This window comes from Setaria viridis, chromosome 5, assembly GCF_005286985.2.
Source record: "Setaria viridis chromosome 5, Setaria_viridis_v4.0, whole genome shotgun sequence".
Lineage (NCBI taxonomy): Eukaryota > Viridiplantae > Streptophyta > Magnoliopsida > Poales > Poaceae > Setaria > Setaria viridis.
In genome coordinates, this window is record NC_048267.2 from 2357453 (window position 1) to 2382352 (window position 24900).

Sequence of the window (24900 nt, forward strand, 5' to 3'; positions counted from 1 at the left end):
TATATGGTTTAGGATGAGTTCCCGGGAAGCTGAGAATAAATACTCAGTTTAGCTTGGTAAGGATATCAAGCTAGCTCACATCAGGCAAAAGAGCTGAAATTCCTTTTGGCAGCATCGCATAAAGGAGCAAAACTCCAGAACTGCTCGATCGTGAAACAACCTGGAAGTATCGTTGTTACAACGGCGCAAATGCGCTTTCGGTCAATAATAATTGAACATGGAAGTAACAATGCTTTTTGGTGCAGTAGTCATTCATCATTACAAGGATGCAGCCATGGAATTTGGTACGCTGTAAGATAACATAATAACGCCAATCTCACATTTTGACACCATATGTACATCGGATTCGGTATATAAGTTGACAAAAGAAAGATAGATAATACATTTAACTAATGGAAGAAAGCATATGCTTTTCAAAAGATATAATACATTTACAATTTGTTGCCAAAAAAGAAAATACAGCGGCTACTCCAACAGCCGAGTAATAAATATATGTACACTAGCTCCTCAGCTTATCAAGTTCCCTATGGGTGAAGTTCATTGGGTCCTGAACCATCAATCATCCGTCTATCCGATTCTGAGCTCTGAGATCAGCTGGGTACCGTGAATTTCACAGTACTGCCAGAAGCCTGTGACGAAGTAACAAGGTCAGGAAAAACAAACATGAAAGGACGTTTAGTGGCACTGAGCAGAGGCAATAAATTTGCTTCAAACCATCAGAGCAAGAATTCTCCCATCCCTCCAAATGTCAGGCAGTACTATTTCGCTGTCCAGATATCGAAGAGAAAAGCCATCATTTGGTGACAAAGCTAGGCAACCACTTTTTCATGCCTCATGAAACAGGAAAAAAGGTCTTCCCCGACTCACAAGATTGTGGGCTTGGTGATCAATAAAGTTAAGACTATCATCCTTGCTCCCGGAAGGAAGTGCAAAACAGATGGGAGCATCTGAACAGGATAGACTGGAACCATAATTTCTTCATGAAAGCAACAGCAGCAGCAACAATAATGCCTTTTATTCCCGAGAAACTTGGGGTAAGCTCCAATGAAATAGTTATACAGACTATGGAGAGATTGACCTCAAGCAAAAATGCATGTCATTTTGTTTAGGGAATATGCTGCATTTTTGTAGAGAAAAAGGCTGCGTTTAAATTTTTAGGGGAAAAGCTGCATATCATTCACCCAATCACTCCTCTCTACAGCTTTTTCATAAGTAAAAGAAGTACTAGTGCTCTATAGGATGAGGCCAGAGTTCGGGGGTTTTCTCGGCTAGTATGGCTGGGGTCTTCCCTGCCTATAGAAAACCATGGGGCGGTCTCTCCCCCCACCAGCCGAGTTTTTTTTTCATTGCTTCCTGCTGGTTTCACATGCTTCTTGTTTCTTTTGAACAAAATCTGTCTACCATTGTTGCTGTCACAGCATAAATCAGAAACTGTGCATGCAGGCCAAAAAAATAAAAGCGATTCTCTTGACCACATATACAGTGTACAGTGTGTACAAACATAATATACACACATAGAGCAAAGGTATATAATGCTGTAATGGTGAGTTTATAAAATGGTAGTGCTAAAAATCAGATCATGACAATTCATCTGTTTAACAAAATAGTACTGCTTGTTTATTTATTATAATCCATGCAATTTCTACAGTGACAACAAGCAATACTGATGAGGCAGTGAAAGCTAAAAAGGTATGATCAAATTGTCAAAGAAAATACCAGTAGTGTGTGCTTCAGCACAGTTGCAGTGCAGATATTACTCCTACATTCACGAGATATCACCAGGCGGACATGTGGAACAGCTTTCCAGCTCTCTCCAAGAGCAGGCTTGACAGCTCCATTGCCAGCAGAAACCATATGATTGGTTACCTGGACCCAATGCAAAGGAGTAAATTAATCAATGAGTCTAAGAACCACCATTTTGTTCACATTCGCATTGTTTGCCAAAAGTATGTATTATAAAGGTCGAATTAAAGCAATTTGTAAAATCAATTGTTAAGACAAATGGTTTTTGAATGCCTACAGGATGCCAAGCAGTACGAAGGTGGTGTTTGGCATTCATTCCATACCTACCATGTAGTGATGAAACGTCCTAGACAGGGTAAACATTCTTGGTACATGATGTTAACCATTTTACTAGACCATCAGTACATCTTATTACAAGGAAATAAATTTTTTAATGATTGATGAATCATGATCGAAGAACAAAAACTTTTATACTGGTCCATCCTTGGGAGGAGTCGAAGGCTTCCCCACTCAAATAGGAGCTAATTAATAACTAAATCAGATCAGGGAAAGGGGAGTATAGAAACAAGAGCATTACTACTACATAATATTTCACGGTCTGACCCCAATAAAAGTACATTATTAAACGAAATCTATGAGATCATATTCTTTTTGGACACATTAAAACTGGGTATTAGGTAATGTGAAACTTTTTAACCAATGGAAGGTAACTATGCACTTTCCAAAACAGATCAAGACCACAATTTTTTTGTGCCCCATCTGTAACCAGAATGAGACCTCAAGGAAACAAATGAAATATTTTCATGTTGAATCCATGAAATGTTGACCATTATGAGAGAAGTTCCTTGGGAAATTCCTGGTATCTAAAATCATTTATTGAAACTAATGTGCACAAGCAGCAGAATCTACAATGGTTGCCCAAAATCAAGAGTGGAGATCTCCTACCATTCTCTATTTGCGCATAAACTATAAAAAAAATGAAGTGCTCCTGAAGCCTAAGTAATCTTCGGCATGCAAATTCAGGTGCTCTACTAAGATAATTACCGCAGTATTACAGTTTCTGATTTTCTCCAAGCATGTAAGTGTTACTACAGAATGAATTGGATAAAGTTGAATACATGCATTAGCCCAATAAGAATGCCTAAGGATTTAAATCTAGGTGGTGGGGTGTACACCAAGTGAGCTGGACTTGGTTACTGACAATGATATTTTACAAATATAAAGTTCCAAATGTGCTCATTCCATTTAGCAGTCCATGGTTGGTTCCCAAAAATTAGAGTTGAAAAATTTACCAGAACAGATAGGTTATGCTCATCTGCTAACTTCTTTAGAATCATTGCCACTGATATCATCATCGACCGCCCTGTCAGTTTATTAATGCAGGTTCAGACTTCAGAGGAAAGAATTGAAAGCTACTTCAAGAATTTTATGACACCTTCCTCATAGAGGAATGAACCAAGCAACTATTGTTTTAAGAACTTAATAAAGGGAAATTCAATTTAGGACTGATTCTATAAATGAACAATTGTATCATACATATTTGTTACTAAGTAATATAACATAATTCATAAGCTCTCTTGTACGAACAGCTCAGCACACTAAATTGGTTCAATTCCTACCTCTAATTTGTCTCAACCTCTCAAAATTGCAGTTTCAATCCAATTTACTTGCTGTATTACTGGAGTATGCCATGCCAAGGAGGGGAACAAATTATAGACAAGGCTATGCAAGTACCTTGCGGATATTTGCCTCCAATGATGGGAGCAAGTAAGGATGATATCGAGTCAATGATAAGCAAGCAAATTTTGCTACCACCATTGTTTACCTATTAAGCATGTGCCATGTGATAGAAGTATTTGACATGAAATCTGAAATCATATGGAAGACTTCCATCATACTTACCTTGTCATTCGACAGAGAGATTTCGAGTTGATTTAGTACTTCAAACAAAGCAAATATATCAAACACGGACTCACAGATGATGCTTCTCATGACATCTTCAATCTCACATCCTTTGGCTGCAAGTCAAAACCTGGTACTCATAAGCTATATGTACAGCACATGCTACAGATTTTGCTAACCAACTGCAGGAACAAATTTCTACTTACACCTTAAGAATTAAAACAGAAACTCACTGAATGACAAAAGGAAAGAGCACTGAAGAAATATGGTCGATTGGCTACCTTTATGACCAAATAGGTCAGGAGTCCCATCAATTATGGTAGCAACGCGACTAGGAGAGAAGGAGTTACTAGTATCCAAGTACATAACCACCCCCAGATGCTTGGCTGCAACAAGTGAAGCAGAATGCAGACAAACCTGCAATGGCGTGCATGGAGTGGACAATAGCATGATTATGATACACCATACTATTTCCAAGATAATCATACCAAGTGGTGACCACGAGTATCTTGAGTGTAGAAATGATAACTCATTTTCTCACCTGTGTTTTACCGGAAGATGATGGTCCAGTAACCTCTGTCAAGTGACCTCGGCGCAGGCCACCTCCAAGAAGTGTGTCAATGCTGGCATGGAAGGGATATAAAAATGTCAATAAGAGATCAATATGAAAAGAGAGGGCAAGATTATGTTAAAGATAGGAGTACCCTTCAAGCCCAGTAGGGAGGAGATGCTTTTTTTCAGTGACATCCTTGAGCAATTCCATCCCATTCCAAAATCTCCCACACCTATCTTCGGTGGAAGGTTGATCTTGACTCATCATCTCCTTATCCTGTATCTAGCCTAGCAAATGGGTTGGGATTGGTTGATCCAAGACCTGACCCAAGCTACCCACTTTTAACTATATATGGGTTTTTTTTTGTTGGCTTGACCCAATAAGTACCAGAAAGGCTGAAATATGGTGTTGTTGCCAGGTGAACGCTGCTGCTGCCAGTTGACACGCTGCCTGCAATACTGGGGCCACTGCTGAGTGAATGTGTTGCAGTTTGCGCTTGCTGTCACAGTTGCAAGGCTGCCACTCATGAACAAACAATAACACCATCTCAAATTCTCAGTCTATAGCAAACAAGATGGGCAACCGAACTTCACAAGATTACATGGCACTAGAAAAAACTAATTCTGTCATATTGCTCTGGAACAGCAAGAAAAGTTTCAGATGTCAGGATAAGTCTGAGCAACTCAATGAGATTCAGAAGAACACCATCTGATCATTTATACTAGTGGAATGGGGAAATCACATAAGAGGATAAAAAACTCTGCCAAAACAAATAGATAAGAGAATATAGCTCTTGCTTGGTGTGACAGTAGGAGTCTAGAAGCTGAGGCGGCTTCCTGATGCTGCTTGCTACGTACCTCAACCCGATCACACAACATAACTATCAAGCCACAAACCTGAACCTGAAGAAGTAAAAAATCACAGAACATGACAAACTACAAGTTCAGAGCGCAAAGTGGAGAGATAGCAGCAGCGGGAGTTGAAATATTTCAGCATTCTTCTCTGAAATATTGGCTAGGAGCTTTGGCAAAAGTTAAAGTTTCATTCCTGTTTCAATGAGCCTGCAACTATAGCAGTAGCGCACAACTCTAGAAGCATATCTACCTAAAAAAAGAGTGATATCATTGTTAACCGCAGCTAAAATTATAGACATTCTGTGGTACTCAGTGATCACACATCAAGCAACAGTTTGTAATTGCAAATAGTGATCACTAGTCAGTGACCCTACAAGTTAGACAAACAATAGGCATAGTTATGCAAAGTCACTTTACAGTCCCAAAAGCAGCAGAAGAGATAGCTAGGATCTGATGATGCACAAGAACTATATAACTGTAACTTGCTGTAACTGCAAGCCTAGCACCAGGTAACACCTCAAACAAAACTAAACACTTAATACTCAGTGATCGTAGAGCAAGCAACACTGACAAACTCAGCAAAACTTTGTTATGAATCGAGAATAAAAACTGTCATCAATCAACTAGCAATGACAAACTCAGAAAATTGACAGCTAGAATCTGATGCATAAGATGGCAGTTTCTAACAGAACAAAAACCGGTGAAATTTTCTCGAACACGCAGGAGAGTTGTGTATCATTATATTAAGAAATATAAAAAACCGGTGAAATTAAAGCGGTCAGAGTGTAGCTTGACAATTTACCAAGCAGTTAATGTTTTCATCCCTGGATTTCATTATCTTTATCAACCACCGTTTCGAGGTTCCAAAAAAACTAACACGAAACAGAAACCTCGCACCAGAGTAACCTGATGCAGCCACCCTACTAAACCGTCAGGACATGACACGAGACAAAAAGTAAATGAACAGTTATTGCACCGAAACCTGAAAAATGGATTAAGATGACATTGTTCCAAAGAAACTAACATTTGGTTTGGTGAATGGGTCAAACAAATGGTGAATCGTTAAATTAAGAAAGAAAGAGGTGAAATAAGTACAACTGGCTTACAAGTATGAAATTAGTTTGGGAAAGCATAAAAAGTAATAATCCATAGACATTGTCTCCTAAATGTGAGACGAGGAAGTGTCTCCTTAACTTTGATTTCAGTATGTTCGTTCCTGAAATACCTTCTGGGTGGCCCGGTAGCATATAGGGTTGAAATGAAGTATCTCAAAGGGAACTTGAACCCTTGATTCTTCAGCAAGAACAAGTTTGCTACAGCCTACGCGGTCACGAACAATGTTCAGTTCGCCACATATGACAATTTTCATCAAGTGGGAAATCCTTGCAGGGAGAGAAGTCACTCGATCTGGGGAGAGAACTCAAGGCAAACATCTCCGCATATCCCCCAAAATAAAACACGCAGGAACAGCACACCAAAGTCACACGATCGGGAACACCTCCAGCAGCAGCCTGAGGTGCCCCAACCTGACGGAACCGACGGCCTGAGAGAGAGGGGGCGAGAGCGAGACCGAAGGGCGCGGAGCAGGGGGGAGGAGATGGAGGAGGAGGTGAGCTCACCAGTTAACGGAGTCGAGGAATAACCGCTTCACCCCGGCGAGAAGAGGCGGGCGGGCGGCGTGAGGCCGGCCGGCGGCGAGCCGGCGACGAACGGGATGAAATGAAACAACCCGGTGGTAGGCTGGTAGCACAAGGGCGGCCTGGCACGAAACTCTAGTGGGCCGGCCCAATGGGAAGCAGTGGGTCATTTGGGTCAACCTACTAAAATTTTCTCCCTCCACAAGGGTCGACGACGTCACCCCCCTCACTTTTGCAAAACCATTTAAATGACCCCCTATAATGGTTCTCATGGGTGTTTTTGCCTAGCTGAAGTGCAGAAGTGGACTGAGACCCTAACATGAATATGTGGGCCCCACTTTTAAGTGGACAGGTTAGGTTTCTTTTTTTCCCTACCCATGGCCGCTCGCATCGGCCTGCCAACTCACCGGAAGAAGCGGGGTTGAGCAGAGCGTCACCGGCCAGCTCCACCTGGACCTCCGTGACGACAAGCTGAAGCTCCGTCACTGATCCTCAACACCTCCTCATCGCCGGAGCACCGCCCGCTCGATTGAAGTCGCTGCCGCCGCCGGAGCCGAAGGAGCCGCCGCCATGGCTCGCCGATTCGCCTCATGCCGAGCACGTCGGAGCATGCCAACGTCACCAGGAGCTTCGTGACATCAAGCCGCACGTGCTCCACCAGTTGCTGTCGTTGTTTTGCCGCCGGGAAGCTCCGTCGCCATGAAGACTGGCCGTCGCCCGAGCTCCATCGCCGTTCGGCCATCTCCGTCCATACCCGCCTCCGGTGATCCATCCTACATGATCCCTTCCTCTCCTCTTTGCACAATGCCTGTCGGTGCAAAATCTAGCCTACAAGTAAATATTTGTAGTTTTGCCGTGCGTTAGATCGGATGTGGCCTAGCACACAATGACACAAGATGTATACTGGTTCAGGCAACGCGCCCTACGTCCAGTCAGGGTCGGTCGGTCGACTTTATTACTGAGCCCAGGTGCTCAAAGTTTGCAGTGGGGGTACAAACAAGAGGAGGATGAAAGGGGGTGCCTGAGTTCTGGCCTTGTTCTCGTCTCAGTGGAAGAGAGTGGCAGGAGCTCAGACAAGCACTAAGTGCGAGAGAGTGTGGCAACGTAAGAGTGTAAGAGGGTGTGTGTCTGGACCTCTCCCCTAGAGGTAGAGGGTCCATCCCCTTTTATTGTACAAGGGAACGGCCTTACAGGTCGGAAGGGATAAGAGAGCAAGTGTACGGACGCTGCCTAGTCTTGTCGAAGTCCACGTCGCCGGGCGTGGTATGGCCTCTGTCCTCGGTCCCTGTTCTACTTGTCAGGCCACTCCGTCGTAGCGAGTAGGTTTACGACGGCACTGTACACGCGTGCGCAGGGCGTGGCACGATACGGCTCTGCGTACGGCTGGCTGACCCGTATGCTTCCTCGTTATCCATTCAACCTGCTTCCTGGACCTACACTGAGCGAGCATCCTTGGTCGGTTGTCCCAGTCGGCCCCGACCGAGTCGGTCGGGGGGAAGCGGTGCGGGCGGTATGGCGTATCCCCAGTCGGGAAAGCTCGATCGGGAGGACTCAGTCGGGGTCGGACTGCAGCCCTACCCCCGACTGACTCCTGGTCGGGGCGCCAACCAGGCTTCCTGGTCGGAGGAGACGGCTGGTGGCAGGATCGTGGTCTCGGCTTGGCTTCGCGTAGCTGGGCCGGCCCAGGTACGGGTTGTTGCTGCGGCCTTTGTTGGGCCAAGTGTCATGGGAAAGTAGTCCTGTTGGGGATCCCGGGTCTATAGACCCATCAACGCTGCTCCATCGCAGTCCCAACCGCCCGAAGCGCCGATGATTTGATCTGCCAGAGCTGCCGTCCGCCATTGCAAAGCTCCTGAGCTTTTGCTCCTGGGAAGGGGGTGGACGGCGGGTGGCGGTGCAGTATGGGAAGGGGCGAATGACGGGCAGCAGCCCGGGTGAGGGAGGAGGAGGATGGTGGGTAGCAGCGCAGGCTGGGGAGGGAGCAGACCACGTATCGCGGCTCGGGTGGGGGAGGGGCAGATGGCAGGCAGCAGTAAAGAGAGTAGAGGAAGAAGATGAAGATGAGAGACTGTCACACGGGCTTCACATGTAAGCGGTCCACATCAGCAACATAATCCACCTCAGCACTCTAGTTTGGCAAAACCACCCAGGAAAACCACCATAGGGGGTCATTTAAATGGTTTTGCAAAGGTGAGGGGGTTAAACATCCGGTTTTGTACTTCAGGGGGTGATGTGGTCGACTCTTAATACGTTGGAGGGTTATGTAGACTCTTTCTCTCCATAAAAAAAGAATGCAACTCTCGTTTTTCAAGGACTCAAACAGTTTTAAATTTGACTATTTTTTAAAAAAATATTAACATTCGCATCTCCAAATAGATTTAGTATGAAAATACATTACATTAATTAATCTATTCATATTTATTTTGTACGATAAATGTTAGTACTATTTTGTATAAATTTGATCAAATTTATTGATTTCTCGGAAAGCGAGAGTTATTTTTGGGACGGAGGAAGTACATCCTCTCTCTCATCGTATCATCGTTTGAAATGTGTAAGGTCCAGCTACAGCTACTCTGTCTCTCTCAAAGACAAATGACATGAATATCTACATACATATCGCTTAAAGGAATGCTGACCTACAGGAGCCTCTGCTACTGTTCACGAACAGGCGCTCGGCACTTCACACGGTGAGAAAAAAAAGGTGACGTCCTTGCCAGCGCAACAAATCGTTCCTACCTGATCATGCGTGCCTTGCAGCCATTGCCTTCTCCTCACCCTCATTCAACTTCAGCGGCGCTGGCGTCACGCTTCGCTTGATCAACTCCCAACCTTTAGTACCTGTCGCCCCATCCGCCTTATCCACTCCCCCATACCCGCTCCCGTCCTCTCTCTCCACCCCACCTCCTATCTTCCTCTCTCTCTGTCCTCTCTCTCTGCTGCCCCTCCCCTCCCCCCTCCGCTTGCCCCTCACTAGTGGTGAGGAAAGGCGGCGAGGTGAGGTGTGGAGGTAGCGCTGGGCAAGGCGGCGGCCGAAGGATGTGGCGTAGGATGAGGAGCAGCGGCGCAGGTGGAGGATGAGGAGCAGCGACGCGGGTGGAGGATGCGGCGTAGGACGAGGAGCGACGATGCGGGTGGAGGATGCGGCATCTGGCGCAAGGGAGCTGTGGGGCGAGGCACGGCAGGTCGACGGGGCCTCACCCTCTCTCTCTGTGACGGGGCAAGGCGGGCCGATGGGGCCTCACCCTCTCTCTCTGTGACGGGGGCAAGGGCGGCGACCTCTCTCTCTTTCTTGGTGACAGGCCAAGGGTGGCGATGGGGGTAATGGCGGTGGTAGGAGGCAAGGGTGGCGACGGGGACTTTCCTCTCTCTCTCCCCTTGCTGGACCTGCCCCTCTCCCAACCGCATCCTGCCGGCTGCACCCAGCCGCCCCTCCTCCACGACCCCCCGGCCACCCTTTCTTCCTGGTCGGCCGCTGCTCCTACTCGCCGTGCCTCAGAGATCCGCCGAGTAGGAGCAGCAGCCGCCCGGGAAGAAAGGGTGGCCGGCGGGTCGCGGGGGAGGGGCCGCCGGGCACGGCCGGCAGGATGCGGGGTCGAGCGCTGTTAATTTTTTTTATTTTTTAATACCCCTTTAGTATCGATTATTTGACCCGGTACTAAAAGTTCCCCATTTAGTATCGAAGTAGCAATATCGGTAGCAATACCGATTGCACAATTCGACGACCCCATCAGATTTGGCTTCATGTGGCCCCCGGCAACCCCGAGACAACGACGATCGGCGCATGGCGATGGCGGCGGGCGTTGGCCGCGCGCGGGCGCCGTGACTTGGGCGGGAGGTCCCACGACGGTGCCTGAGCGTTCTCGCGCGCAGGCCACAAGATTGGTCCAGCACTGCAGCAGGGGCACGGCGACTACGCCCGGGAGCAGCGCATGCATTTGGTGCAGCTGGGTTGCATTTATGCACTGGAATTCATAATATGTTTTCATTGCACGTCTCTGCACGGGCCAGGTTAGTTCTCCCTCTATATTTTTCAGTATGTGCCTTTACGTTTATGTTTTGCTTTCTTACCTGTTACCACTGCAATGGAGTTCAGTAATTTCCAATCTCTTTTGATCGATGCAGCATCCTTCACCCACATCCCTCTACTGCTGGCCTCAGCCTTCCTGACTGTCACCCATTGTATTCCACTGTCTCCTTTCATTTGTATGTTTTTTCTGATTTAATTATCGGCTCAATTGAATTGTTTATACGGACACCTTCAAATAAATAATACTAATATAAAATTATACTTAAGAATGTGGCATCTCAAAGACGACTACTGAAATTATATGAACTCTCCTTCCACTAGTCATCAATAGCTGAAGTAGTACATGGCTTGGTACTATATTTGTTTTTGAGGTTATTATTAATAATTCTTACTGTGGTTTCATGCAGAACTTGCACTATTTTGAGTGATTCAATAAGCAATGCATCTTTAGTTCTTATAACTCATGAAGAATTTCGGTCTTCTACAGGATGATGAGAATTTTGGTGCGAGGGACATGCTCAAGCTCATGCTCAACCATCTTCAGCTAGGTTTTCTACTGGATTCATGCTGATAAGATGTATTACTTTTTGTCATTTTTTTTTGTTTCTTTGTTTATGCTACTCCAATTTCCTGAGTGTACTGCCTGCTTCATTTCGCTTCTAGGTTTTCACTTTCCCATTTAAGTTGCAGGAATGGTAGCCCTGTCAGCGGTGTGATCTATATGTAACTTAGTTCTTGACTACACTATGTGACGGCCGGTGTATATTGTTTGCTCTTTAGGGTAAGTCCCTTTATTTTCTGCACCTACAAACTTATAGGTAGTTTTTTTTATGGTAGGTTGCTTTACAAATTAGAGCTTCAGAACAATAAATTATAAGTCATTGACAGGGTATTGCATTAGCCATGGTACCAACTTGCCAAATACTCCGTACCCAGCATCGTTGCTAATATTGACCATTTCCGATTACTAAAATTCATGTAACAAGCTGTCAAAACGACGCATCAACGAAGTAGTGAATGTTGATGCATATACATCGCACGTCACTGCGCATTGGCGCGTAGAGTAGAAGCGCGCCCCCTCTTCCTAGTAGAACAAGGTCCCGCCGCACTTGCAAGGCAACTTGAGATGAATGTTCATTCAGGACTCAACAACACCATTTTTCACATGTAAATGTAAAGTTGTCGACGTCAATTCTTCTCCCCCGAATTTGGTTAACCCAATCATCTGCTAAATGACTTGTAAGAAAATCTGCTACACATTGCGCGCAATCCCATGTATTTACCTAGGCCTGCCACTAGGGAGGGTGTAGGCAAACTCACTCTTGTTCACACCTAAATTCGTATAATTATTATTCACTCATTATCTTCCCCAATCCCACCCATTGAAATAGTTAACTTTATACTACATATACATACATATCCAATTGATTAATTATACCCTCCTTATACAATAACCTCCTCATCAGATCATTTCTGATGAGTATATAATTTTCTACCTATTTGAAGTGGGTGTGGATTTAGAGACTGGGTATACCCAGCTGTAGGCCTATATTTACCCCCACGAGCGTGCAACTTGTCATGTGTATTGCGTAGAAGCGACCTAAAGAAGAAGAATGCAGACGTCGTGAATCGCGATCGTGTGGTGCGGTGCATCGCGGCAATCGCCGGATTCGCCGCTATCGCCGCCGCCGGACAGTTTCTGCTTTGCCGGCCGGTGTCAACTGCAGAGAGAGGATCGATCGCACTAGATTTGGGCTGGCATGGGCCACACCCTCATTATTTTATATGAGCCTCTTTTTGCCGTTCAGCCCAGTCCAAGGAATGGACTGGACTCAGACACGGCCTGCAGGTACAGATAAGGGGGCAACTAGATGGCTTCAAATTGTTCTCCACATGTTTGGTGCTCAGATAGAGGACGGCCGTGTTTGTTTCCGCGGTCGGGGATCACGCGTATCAGGGCTGCGCGGCGCCGGACCGTGATGATTCTTCCGCTGTCGCGTTTTCGCGGCGAGTAGTTCAAATCGCGCCGCGGGACTGAAGCGCGACGTGCAGAATCGCAGCCGCCGCGCGCCGTTTGGTGCCATTGTGCGTGGTATGCTGCCGCACCGCCGCAATAAGCTAATACAAACGGGGCCATGCTCAAGCTTCAAATTGTGGTGGACGGTGCGTTGAAATTATAGGCATCATAATCTGTCCGGCTGGCTATGATGAGTAACGTATGAATCGGCAATAGCAGGTTTGCTGACAAAACTGTGGACACCGAGATTACGAAACGAAGCTGCCAATCGAGCCTTATTGCGTGCCCTACTACCTTGGCTAGCTAGGCTGGACTTTGAGAATGACAGGCAAGTGGTAGCAACCTCCCATAAATCAAGGCACTTACCATACGGATTTGCCGAATCATACAATTTATAAGCTACTTCCAATGGAAAATTCGTTCCTATGAAACAACAAAAATGAAGCCATACACTAGCTATTTCAACAATGAACTCAACACCATGTTGCTTATGTGGCTGAACATAAATATGAAATCCCTCGCTTGAAGTGACTTTACTCCCTCCGTCTCAGGTTATTTTAGTTTTTCTAGGTGTATAGATGTTTGTATGCACCTAAATATAGCGTATGTCTAGATGCATACAACATCTATAAATTTAGAGAAACCAAAACAATGGAAAGAGTACATAGTATCCAGTCCAGAGCTAGCTCGTTCAACTGAACAACAAGATGGATCGGAGAGCGTACATCGGTTTATTACAGTTTCAGATGATGATTTGACGAAACATACAGAGTCTGAATACATAACACAAGCAAGAAAAGCTCGATCGGTTTGTACGTAGTTCGACAAATGACAAATCTCCAAACGACACAGCACACACATCATCCGGCACAGGTTCCTGCATCCAGGTATTGTTAAGAGATCGACTATGCTGGCAGCTAGTCACCCTACATGGCTACGTCCACCTGCTGAAAAAAGAACCTGATCAGCATCTCACCTCCGGGCCGAGCTGTTGTTGCTGTGCTCATACTACTATTTGGTGATGGCGTAGATCGCGTAGATGATCCCAGGGAGGTAGCCGAGGAAGGTGAGCAAGAGGCAGATCCAGAACTCGAACTGCAGCAGGCGACCGGATTCAATAATCAGCTCATGCAGCAGTCAGATCGGATGGATGCAGAGAGTGTATTCAGAGTGACGACTAGCATCAATCAGGCCAGGAGATTGTAGGCACTGTATTACCTTGCAGCCGAACTTGAGGAAGACGCCGAGCGGGGGAAGGATGATGGCGATGAGGATGTCGATGCAGTTCGCCGTGCCCTCCGACATGGTGCTCCGATCCGTACGGCGGCAAGCAGGTGTCAGTGGCTCCGACGACGATCCTCTTTCTTCCCTAAGAGGATCCTCTTTTTTCTTCCCTACGCTGGTTGGTTTGTGTGTAAGCAGAGCACTGAAACCGCTATATAAGCACAGCAGCCGCGCGCGACCCAAGCCACAAGGTGCATAAGTGCATTGGTCTGTGTGTGGTGGACTGCTGGTTAACCGGTTCGATGGAGACACGGAGTGATGGCTTCTTGGTAGGTCTTGGTGTGGGGATTTTGTTTGAATTCAGTGAGGATTGGTATGCCCGTTATGTGTTCCATCCATTGTTCTCTATAGATTGATCACTGATGGCAGCAACTGTGGCGGCAGAAAGTGGGGAATGGAGACTGGGAGCGCAAGGCCGCTTCGTCAGATTGCAGCTTCAGCTACGGCCTACAGAACCAAGAGCTAGCGACATCACACCTAGAAATCACGAGGAGTTGGGAGACTCCTTTACTTGTCAACCTCAGATCGTGGATTTCGAGGCCTTGTAAATGCCAGTATACTCCTATGTAATTTTCTTTTCTTCTCGTTTGAGGTGTTTAGCTCATCTACCGTAAAAAGAAAAAGGTTGAGAGAGAGTCCTGGCCTATCACGTCGCTGCCCCACGCTAGATGAAGGGAGCCTGCCTTATCCCGTCCATTCCCCGAACGAGCACGGAAGCTACTTCCGTTCTAGGCTGTACGACTACGACTGGCGCCAGCCGCCAGCGACTACAGTCTGGCCTGGCATTATTGCTGTCGAAATACTCCGATCCTGGCGACCGCGAGCAATTGAGCAGCTGGGGGCCTTATGCTGTACTCCTTCCTTTTATATTTACAAGTGTATTAATATTCAAACTTTACCATCTTTAATCAATAATTTAATCAATATTTTTATTTTTATAATATAAATTTGATACAGTTAGATTTATAATTAAATGTACTCTCCAAGGATGGTACTCTTCAATGATTATATGAAGATTATAAGTTTATAACTATAAATAATATAATGTAAGATAAATACACAATCAAAGTGTAATTTAGGAGATCGTGTTAAGTCATATCATGCCTTATAGAAATAAACGGAGGGAGTAGTTGAAACAGTTGTTTTGCGTCGAGTTTCTTATTGTACACGGAGAAGGCTTAGGGTCCGTCTGGCACGGCTCTTACTAGTGAAAAATCAGCTATGGTTTTGACTCATCTGAAAAGCAGCTTTTTCTAGCTCTATCTAATCCGGTAGGAAAACGTTTAGCAGAACGGCTTCTCCTAACTTTTTAAAATGTGTAGAAGATGTCAATTGTCCATTGTGCCCTTACATTATATGAGTTTTTATCTATTCCTATGTTGATAATTTGATTTTGTGAAATAAAAAGATAATAATAATTAGGTTTGTAATGACCTTATCTTTTTTCTCTCTTTTCCTTCTATTTCTTTATTCCTTCTTGTTTACCCTACTATTCTTTTTTCTCACCTATATTTCTTTTTTCCTCCCTTATCCGGTCCTTCTCCTAATCACATCCTTTTCTCGGCCTTATCAACGCAGCACTGCAGCACCACTCCATTCCTCAGGCGGCCAGGCCACTCCTCTCTGACTCTTCAGCGCCGCTCTTCTGCAGCCCCGCCTCCGCGGCTCGTCGCAACAGCCCTGCCCCGCTCCGCGCCCGTCCTGCCACCGCTCGTCGCGACAGCCCAGCCCCGCCGCCCCTGGCCGCTATGCTCCAGCCTCGCTGCGTGCGGCTTGCGCCTCCGCCGGCGCGCGCGGTCCGCCAGGCCGACGGGCCACCGCTTCTCTTTCCTTCCCCGCGTCGTCGACGAGTGCCGTGTGGATGGGGGTAATTTTGCCGAGGACAGCTGAAGGTGGAGATGAAGCCGGTATGAGCCTTCCACCGGCTCGTGAAAAGCAGAGACCATAAAACGCGGGGCTTCTACCAGCTTTTCCCTATGAGCCGTTTCGACTTTTTGCGTTTGGCAGGAGAAGCCGATAAGCCGGAGCTGAAGTCGGTTCACAAGCCCTGCCAAAAGGGGGCTTCGTGGGGGTCACGGTGCATGTTTCTCGCTGCTCGGTTCAGCCCAGATAAGGATCGCCGGTGGCCGACGGTGAAATAGAGGCGGAAACGGCAGCTCGTCGAAGCTCTGATTGAGATTTGAGACAGGGAGAACAAGTTTTTTCTTTTGATAAGGAGAGGGAGAACAAGTTTGGAGGTGGTAGAGTGAGCGCCTAGGGTGCTTACCTTAACGCTGGTTTGGTCATGGGAGGAGGAGATCGAGGGTGGCGACTGAGATCGTGGCTTGGTGGAGTGGAGACACGACGACTACGGTTTATAGGCACCGAATGACTCAGATGTGTAGTTTGGCATGAGATAAATAGGTTAATATAATAGTTACATGAGTTCAACTAGACTTATTCAAATTTTCGTTTTTAAAAGAACGAGATCCAGTCTAGTGTATGAACAATAGGTAGGATTTTTATCAACGTGGAAAAATTAAAAAATGGACACCTAATCCGAGTGGAAGAAGGCCGTTGGGCGTCGGTGTCATGAGCGTCCCTCTCAACGGTACCTGGCCTGATGGGATGCTTCATGCTTCGAGTCAAGCCAGGCTGACGCTGGCTACACTTTCAAGGTAACAAGCAACCCCAGGCAATTACCCAATACCCATAGTACATGACAGCGCCACGTGGAGAACCACCCAAAATCACCAAGCAATGTAAATTATCTACTTAACGCCGTTTGAAACAAATTTACAGCCCACTGAATAGTGAATACATACAAAGAAAAAACACAAATTGGCAGGAATTTTTCACCAGGCAATGTAAATTATTTATTACCGTTCCAGACAAATTTGCACAGTCCACTGCTTACATACAAAAAAGCACCAATTGGCAGGAATTTTTCACGCGACAATCTATATCGTCATAAGATCCACAAATAATCAGACCGATCCATGGACACGAAGCAAGAAACTAAAGCTCAATTAGTAGTAGCTTATTGACAGCTGACAATCAATCTCCAAATCAAAAGGCTTCCGGTAATCAAGAATTTTACATCCTGCGCGGTTCCTGCGTCCAGAAATTAACAGCAGAGCAAGAGATCAGTATGCTGTTAGCGGCTATTTCCTTTCCCTTACTCCGCTTGTTTAAGCGCTCAATCGATTGTTACAGATGAGAATTTGACAGGATGTTGTTCAGTTCTCACCTTCTCCTGAATGGTTGCTCTATTTCCATGCTATTCCTTGGTGATGGCGTAGATCGCGTAGATGATCCCCGGAAGATAGCCGAGGAAGGTGAGCAAGAGGCAGAGCCAGAACTCGACCTGGAGGGCACCGGACAACAAAAATTTGATCAGGTATTCAGGTGAGACTGAGAGAGCACAAACCGCCCGTCAGTCAGATCGTTTGATTGAGGCGCTGAATGGAGAGTACAAGTACCTTGCAGCCGAACTTGAGGAAGACGCCGAGAGGGGGCAGGATGATGGCGATGAGGATGTCGACGCAGTTCGCCGTGCCCTCCTTCATCTTGCTCCGATCCGTAGAGGTTGCTTCTCTTTCTCTTACAGCTATCTGTTTGATGTGTCCACAGTAAACAGCTATGGGCAGCCGCGACAGGAGACCGAAGGGTGGTGTGGGGATTTATACGTGTGCGGAAAATAACTAGCTGGAGGACAGAGGACTCGTCTGTGGGTGGGCTGAGTGACGATGCGATCGATTCGACACGAGCGTTTTTGTTACGGGTTGTTGTGAGAACTAACTTCACCAGCTCAAATAGTCGATATTCACCTTTTCTCTGCGTACACGTTACTAAGAGTTAACAAAAAAAATATTCGTGTTCGACCGTACTTTTTCCTACTCTTCACCCCTTCTCTCCTACTCTCCCCATTCAAATTATAAATCCTTCCGACTTTTCTATATATATGATTTTTTTTACGTACCTAGATATAGATTATATCTGAATACATAATAAAATTTATATATTTTAAAAAAGTCAAATCAACGTATACGTGAAATGGAGGAAGTACGTCCTAAAGAATCTCACATGGTGGCTTATAACGGTGGAGCATCGGAGACGACCTGAGCAAGGAGAGAGAAATTATCTTTTAGCTGCTACGACTATTGCTTCATCCGATGGTTTGTTGATGGCTTCGGTGGTACATAGCTAAGCAGCGGAGCTTAAGAAAACGCAAAAGCTAAAAAGTATTTTGAGGAGGCCTAATCAAAGGCATTAGACATGCATCAATCCTTAATTCTCTATCTACCGAAGGCATCACAACTTCACAAGCTGACTTTGAACCATACAGTCCTCGCAAAGAAAGGAAAGTACTAGGAGAGGCGGCTTCATCCAAGTCGCGGCATCAGGTACAGCCCGGATAGCGACTCCCCACCCACAAATCACGTGTGAGCCGTGTCACCCTTTGATTTGTCATTCAGAAGATCGTGGTGGGTTTTGGTGGTCTGCTAAATGCTAACCCAACGGATACTCTTCATCAAAAGATAGGCTAGGAAAAACAGGCAGAAAGAGTCTTGGCCAATCACGCCTCTGGCCGGCGGCTGGCACGAGAGTGACTGTGAGAAGAACCTGCTGCGGGCAGCCGGCTGCGTACGGGACTTCTCTGTTCAAAAAAGACAAAAGATACCGTGACGGCGGCGGCCGTGGACCCATGCATCATCATCATCCCCCTACGCCGGGCGGGCAAAACGGCCCAAAGGAAGCATTTCTCTCGCATGAAACTCCCCCACCCAGCCCACCTGGAGGAGCCGCAGCCCACGGCCCACCTTTATCGTCAAAATGCTAGACCGCAATGGCCTGGTCCACGCTGCGATGAGGAGGCCCGCACGGTCCACGGCGGCGATCCGCGCGCGCCCCTGGGGCGCATGAGAGCCCGCGCCACGCGCCGGATGGCGAGCAGCACGCAGCAGTGCTGATGAGCGCGAGAGGCGGCAGCGTCCGCGAGCTGACGGCCCTCCTCTCTGCGCTGGGCGACGCGCGCCACCCCAACCCCGCGCACGCCGCGCAGCTCCACGCCCGCCTCATCGTCTCCGCTGGCGCGCGCCCCGACCCGCACCCGGACCCGGTCCTCCTCACGCAGCTCGTCTCCCTCTACGCCACCGCGGGCCGCCTCGCCGACGCGCTCCGCGCCTTCCGCGCCCACCTCGCCACCGCCAACCTCCGCACCTACGCGGTCCTCGTCTCCGCGCTCGCGCGGCCGCGCCCGGGCCTCGCGTTCTCGCTCTTCTCGGGCGCCTGCCGAGGGCTCCTCCCCAGCCCGCACCTCGTCTCCGCCGTCCTCGCCGCCTGCGCCGGCCTCCCGACCATCTGCGGTCGCCAGGTCCACGCGTGCGCCACCAAGTTCGTGCCGCCTCGCGACGTGTTCGTCTACACCGGTTTGGTCGATGTGTACGCCAAGGCCGGGGACATGGCGGCGTCCAGGAAGGTGTTCGACGAAATGCCTAGCCGGGGCGCGGCGTCCTGGAACGCGCTCCTCGTTGGTTACGCCAGGAACAAGATGTGCCTCAAAGCGCTGTCGGTTTTCAGGGAGCTGGCAGGGCAGGGGCGGGAGGTGCCTCTGGATCAGGTGAGCGTGTCAGGTGTGCTCAGCGCTTGTTCCTGGGCGGGCAATGTGGACTTTGGTCGCCAGGTTCATGCGTGCGCCGCCAAGGTGGGGCTGGAGCTGGGCGCGGTCTGTGTTAGCAACGGCCTTCTTGACATGTACACCAGGTGTGGATGCTCACGGGAAGCTTTGGTTCTGTTCGATGCTATGGATCACAGGGATGTCATCACTTGGAACATTGTCATTTGTGCCTGCATTCATGAGAGCCACTTCAAGGAGGCTTGTATGCTGTTCCAGTCCATGGTCAGGGATGGTGTCGTGCCAGATGATGTGTCCTTTGCTACTGTTCTGCAGGCGTCAGCATGTATGCTGTCATGGGCTCTTGGAGCAAGCATACATGCCTCTGTAATCAAGACAGGTTTCTTGGACAGCGATGGCATTGCTAGCTCGCTTATCACCATGTATTCAAAATGTGGCAGCTTGGACGATGCACTCCGAGCATTTCAGTTAGCAAAAGATCGCTTGTGTGTAATGTCATGGACAGCCATGATCACTGCACTGCAGCAGAATGGACATGGAGTGCAGGCGGTTGGTATGTTTGAGAAAATGCTAGAGAATTGCATCCCTCCGGACCACATTACATTTGTCAGTGTTCTCTCTTCCTGTAGCCACAGCGGACTTATTGAGCAAGGTCGCAGGTACTTCAATTCAATGACTCAAGTTCATAACATCACACCTTCAACTGAGCATTATGCATGCATGGTTGACATGTTTGGGCGAGCTGGCCTTCTCAGTGAGGCAAAGCAACTCATTGACCAGATGAATGTTAAGCCAGATGCATCAGTCCTCGGGGCACTACTTTCGGCTTGCATGAACTGCAGGGACCTTGAGATAGGAGAGGAGGTTGCTAAGAAGCTGTTTGTGATTGAACCAGGAAATTCAGGGAACTATGTCTTGCTTGCTAATATTTATGCGTCACATGGAAGATTGGAGGAGGCAAAGGAGGTGCGGAGATGGATGATGTTCCAGGAGTTAAGGAAGGAGAAGGGACGCAGCTTAGTCAACAGTAAGAACCAAACCTCTATGTTATGAATACTTCAGCAAAGGCGAGATTTATGGTGTCTCAAGGATGATGGATGAACTTGTCAGGCAGAAAAGCTTGCTACATGTTTGACATACATACAGTTAAACAGGTTTCTGCATACTCAAGGGTTCATGAACATCCCAGCCATGGATTCTGCAAGATATGACCCGAATCATATGTGAACAAATTGACTTCTATGTTAGTGAGAGCAGAACACACAAAATGAAGAATAGTTATATTACTAACAATGTGGTCAATGCACGTGTTCCTCATAGTTGGATCACCATTACTACATGCTGAATTACACAGCAAAAGGAGGAACCAAGCAGCTCAGCATCTTTGCAACAATTGGATTGTGATTCGATCATATTTGGATCACATTCTCTTGGCTGTCTGACAAGGGCCTCAGGTTAAGGACTTAAGGTTCCAAGTTGTAGCCTCCTTCCACATCAGGCAAGATCTGTTCCAGCTTATTGTTTTTCCTTGTTTCAGAGTTGCATATGTGGCAGAAATTAAGGTAAATGAAATGCCACATATTGTGGGTAGATTGACCTCATTTAAGCCTTGTGTCTCCATGTTTCAAGTTTTACTAAAGCGGAATTACACAGTTGTTGATGTGGGCCATGCCCATCAATAGACTTGGAGACAAGCTTACAAGAACCTAGAGACTATATTCGTATTTTCTCCCACTACATTTCCCCTCTTTGTAACAAGTGCAATTATGATTTATGTCTAGGTGTCTCGCATTTTAGTAATATTAGATCTTATTAAATAATTTGGGTAATGAAGGTAGGATATCTTGTTTTGTTTCAAACAGTTAAAAGCCAGAGATCAAGATATCCCAAACCCAATCTCAAAATGGTAGCACAAGTTTGCTCCACTCATTTTTCAGAAGGATAAATACAAAATGGGAATTATGTGGTTTCATAAAAGGGGGAAAATATCTCTTTAATGTGGGCGCACTCTTTCAATACTTATATAAAGAGATCACTAATTAAAATAGTTTTCTGTAATCCTTGTAGTACCTTATTAACAAGAAAAGCTTTGCAAATACTATGTACTTGCAAGAAAATATATATATTGGATTACAGTATTTGGAATACAAATTCTCTGCTCTTCAACGAATAACCATGGTATTTACAAGGCAAGTTGAAGAAACAGAAAAGGACTAAAGGAGCATATAAAATACAGAATTCTAATTTTTCTAGGGAGGTAGCCAGGTTTGATTTTCTTAAGTATACTGTACACAGTTAGTATAGCCTCAGCTTCACATGCCCACTCTGTTCAGCAAAATCTTTCTCAATGAACCTATATAAAAGAAGAAAGAAATATAAAGCCCACCGCATGAATAAGTTTGCTAACTAGCATTTATCTGTTCTTGCAATCCTCAGTTTCTTTACACTTGCAAGGAAGAGCCTGCCAGAACAATGAACAGAGATAAGATTAACTGAAAGTAAATGAAATACAAGTGAATCATTTAATCGCAGAAGAAACATACTCCCAAGGTACATCCCCAACCATCATCCAGTCTCCATCCTGGTCTTCATAGGTGAGGACATGTGCAGCCTTCTCGCGGGGAATTCGTTGATGGTACTCCATAACATCAGCATCTAATCATATCACATATTGATTATAGAGCGACCAGCAAGCGTCGCCATACAATACAATAATATAGTGAGATGTGACAGCATGTCTTGAGTTTATCTATTCAAATTTAATGTGTGAGACAGGAACTCCTCCTAAAATTAAAGAATTCAGAAATTGTTGGTCGGGTGCTAGCAAATATTTGTGGCTAGAATCTCAAGAAAAGCTAGTGTTGGCATGGCATTACTACAATCCATTCTGTCGCTCAATTATGTAGATTTATCCATTTCTGCATACACATCAGATACCTTAGATGGTTTCATATATTCTCCGAAAAACATTTTTATTTATGCAGTTTTCACATCCATAAAAACTTGGAGCAGTGATCTGCTGGATGTATACTTACAGGTGATGGGAGTCTTGAACATGTGGCGTAGTTTGGCAAGGAGGCTGTCGTACCCATCCAGCAAGAGCAAATCCAGCTTCCGACCGATTGGAACGCCTTCCATATACACCTTCACGAACAATGTCCGCCGTCGGCGTGCTGACGCCGTCAGGGCGCTTCTGAGGAATGGCTTGATCGGGGGCCAATCAGGGAGTACTTGGTTCCTGCCCATCATCCGTCCATGTTGACAGTGTTGTTAATAAATGTAGATGATGTCCACAAGGAAACTAATTAGATGGAGAGTACTGTTGGGATATTAATCGGGGATGCTGTATATCTCTGAAATATGATAACGACAACATGAATCTGAAAGTTGTTGCGAAGATGGCAATGATCAATTAAGGATAAAATTGCCCTTCCAGTTAATCATAACAATGAAAGAAGCTTATGCCCTCGAGAAAAATAAGAAAAATTGATGCAAAATTAAGTGTTTGCCTGATTAAAACTCACTAAACTCAAGACCACAAGTCGTTTCCCACGTGAGAGTTCAGATCGCAGTTTTTCTTCAATTAGGAACCACTACTAAAAAAATTGCAAACAAACTTTGAACATTATCAGATATAATCAAGATGTTTGTATATAGGCATGCATGGATAAACAAGAAAGTACACGACCCAAGATCTAAGATGTCTTAGGATTCTGATCCAACAACAGATTGGAAAAGAACCGGGGGGCAAGGTGATGAACTCATGGCTCATGCATATGATCTATTTGAGACTTGCGAGCGAAGAGGTCCAAATATGAACATAAAGAAGCAGATAACTATAGAACCCTCAATTCCACATGTATATACGCATATGATTGATCTTGTACAGAGAAATGATGGCAAAGATTCATCTAAGAAGAGTAATGGGTTAAAATAAAAAAAATAAACGAAAACAACAGATCAGACATGCATGTTTCTAATTAACTCTTTCTCTGAGGGGAAGCCTTGCTTGCATGTATGACTTGCCGATAACATCTACCACAAAAGCTAGTTACTAATTAAGAAATCGAAAAGGAGTAGCGGGCGAAGAAAAGGCACCTTGGCGTAGAAGGGATGCTCTTGGTCTCTGCGACGAGGAGGGAGGATGACGCCGGCGACAGGCTGAGCCCTAGCTGGAGGTCGGTGCTGAGGTCCCGCCGGCTCGCCGGCCGGCAGCCCGACGACGTCGTGGAGAGCACCGGGTGGGTGCTGCTGTCCATGGACGAAGACGGCGACATGCCGCCGCCGTCGCCGCGCTTACACTCCGCCATGCTGCCTGGCGTGCATACACTAGCCGCTGTTAATTGCACGAAGCCGAGGTAGCTGGGGAGCGATGTAGAAACGGGGAGGGGTGTGGAGTGAATCTCACAACTAATCGTCAACAAGCAGGAAGGGAAGGGAGAAAGCAAGAGAGCAAGCGATCTGTGTATATATAGCGGGCGATGGGAGCTGAGTGGCTGACAAAGCCAAAGGATTGATCTAAAAAAAACATGTGCACAGGAGAGAGAGGTGGTGCTACTATGTTTACCTTCTTTTTGCATATGCTTTGTGTTAGAAAAAAAAAACCCCAATGGTTTCTTTTTGTATGTGATGGGTGTAAACAACCGGTCGAGCCCCATTCCATTTCGAGCTAAACGATGCGTTGCTTTACGCCTCTCAGCAAAGCGGAACCACCGTACCCGCCTACCCGGCCCAGATGATTCCATCGCCCACATACGCGTATACAAGCGCTACACACAAACGTGCGTTAGCTAGCTAATCGATTAATCAAAAATCAAAAGAAGGGAACGAGAGAAAACAATGATATCACGCACCCTCCGGCCTCTCCACGACAGCGGTCGTGTTGGGTTGGTACGGGGTGCACTCGAGCGCCCGGGGGATGCGATGGATGCGCGGCCACCACCACCAAAATCTCCTGTGAGCCCCGCCGCGCCTCGTCCCCTCCATCATCCATCATCATCATCCCCCCACACCAAGACACCAACACGCACCGATCGTCCACGCCGGGCCACCAGCAAGTAGTGTCCCGGATCCTGACACGCACAATCATGTGCGCACGCTCGAGCAGTCGTCGCCCGCCCACGATCGATCGATGGATGCGTACGTGATGCGATCAGTTCGCCACAGACGTTGCTGTACATCCCACCCCATGGGCTGGCCCGGCACATGAGTTATTGCCGGAGGCCGGCCGGCATGGCGTGCAGTAGGGACCAACTCGATCGTACTA

The 24900-nt window shown here is 46.7% G+C and overlaps 4 protein-coding genes across 5 annotated transcripts; 1 reads left to right on the forward strand and 3 right to left on the reverse strand.

Moving 5' to 3' along the window:
- Positions 1 to 297: 297 nt before the first annotated feature.
- On the reverse strand, positions 298 to 6831 carry LOC117858155 (DNA repair protein RAD51 homolog 4). 2 transcript variants are annotated; one of them, XM_034741167.2, is made up of 9 exons: positions 6672 to 6831; positions 4350 to 4714; positions 4187 to 4268; positions 3927 to 4062; positions 3646 to 3761; positions 3478 to 3568; positions 3036 to 3106; positions 1717 to 1866; positions 298 to 629 (listed from the first exon to the last, which is right to left on the reverse strand). In XM_034741167.2, the coding sequence occupies exons 2-9, from the start codon at positions 4463 to 4465 to the stop codon at positions 591 to 593; spliced, it is 801 nt and encodes a 266-aa protein (XP_034597058.1). In that variant the 5' UTR covers positions 4466 to 4714; positions 6672 to 6831; the 3' UTR covers positions 298 to 590. The 2 variants fall into 2 exon arrangements, with proteins under 2 accessions (XP_034597058.1, XP_072150241.1); XM_072294140.1 differs by lacking the exon at positions 6672 to 6831 and having other exon boundaries at positions 4350 to 4430.
- A 10006-nt stretch (positions 6832 to 16837) lies between these two features.
- Positions 16838 to 17746, reverse strand: LOC117858441 (hydrophobic protein LTI6B-like). The gene is made up of 3 exons (XM_072294326.1): positions 17479 to 17746; positions 17247 to 17363; positions 16838 to 17110 (listed from the first exon to the last, which is right to left on the reverse strand). Exons 1-2 carry the CDS (start codon positions 17563 to 17565, stop codon positions 17277 to 17279), a joined length of 174 nt encoding a protein of 57 aa, XP_072150427.1. The 5' UTR covers positions 17566 to 17746; the 3' UTR covers positions 16838 to 17110; positions 17247 to 17276.
- Positions 17747 to 18968: 1222 nt separating this feature from the next.
- Positions 18969 to 20687, forward strand: LOC117854431 (pentatricopeptide repeat-containing protein At2g13600). Its single transcript, XM_034736613.1, has one exon. The coding sequence runs from the start codon at positions 18969 to 18971 to the stop codon at positions 20685 to 20687; it is 1719 nt and encodes a 572-aa protein (XP_034592504.1).
- Positions 20688 to 21737: 1050 nt separating this feature from the next.
- On the reverse strand, positions 21738 to 24229 carry LOC117857966 (auxin-responsive protein IAA4). The gene is made up of 4 exons (XM_034740911.2): positions 23733 to 24229; positions 22670 to 22872; positions 22178 to 22289; positions 21738 to 22095 (listed from the first exon to the last, which is right to left on the reverse strand). Exons 1-4 carry the CDS (start codon positions 24212 to 24214, stop codon positions 22041 to 22043), a joined length of 852 nt encoding a protein of 283 aa, XP_034596802.1. The 5' UTR covers positions 24215 to 24229; the 3' UTR covers positions 21738 to 22040.
- Positions 24230 to 24900: the final 671 nt, after the last annotated feature.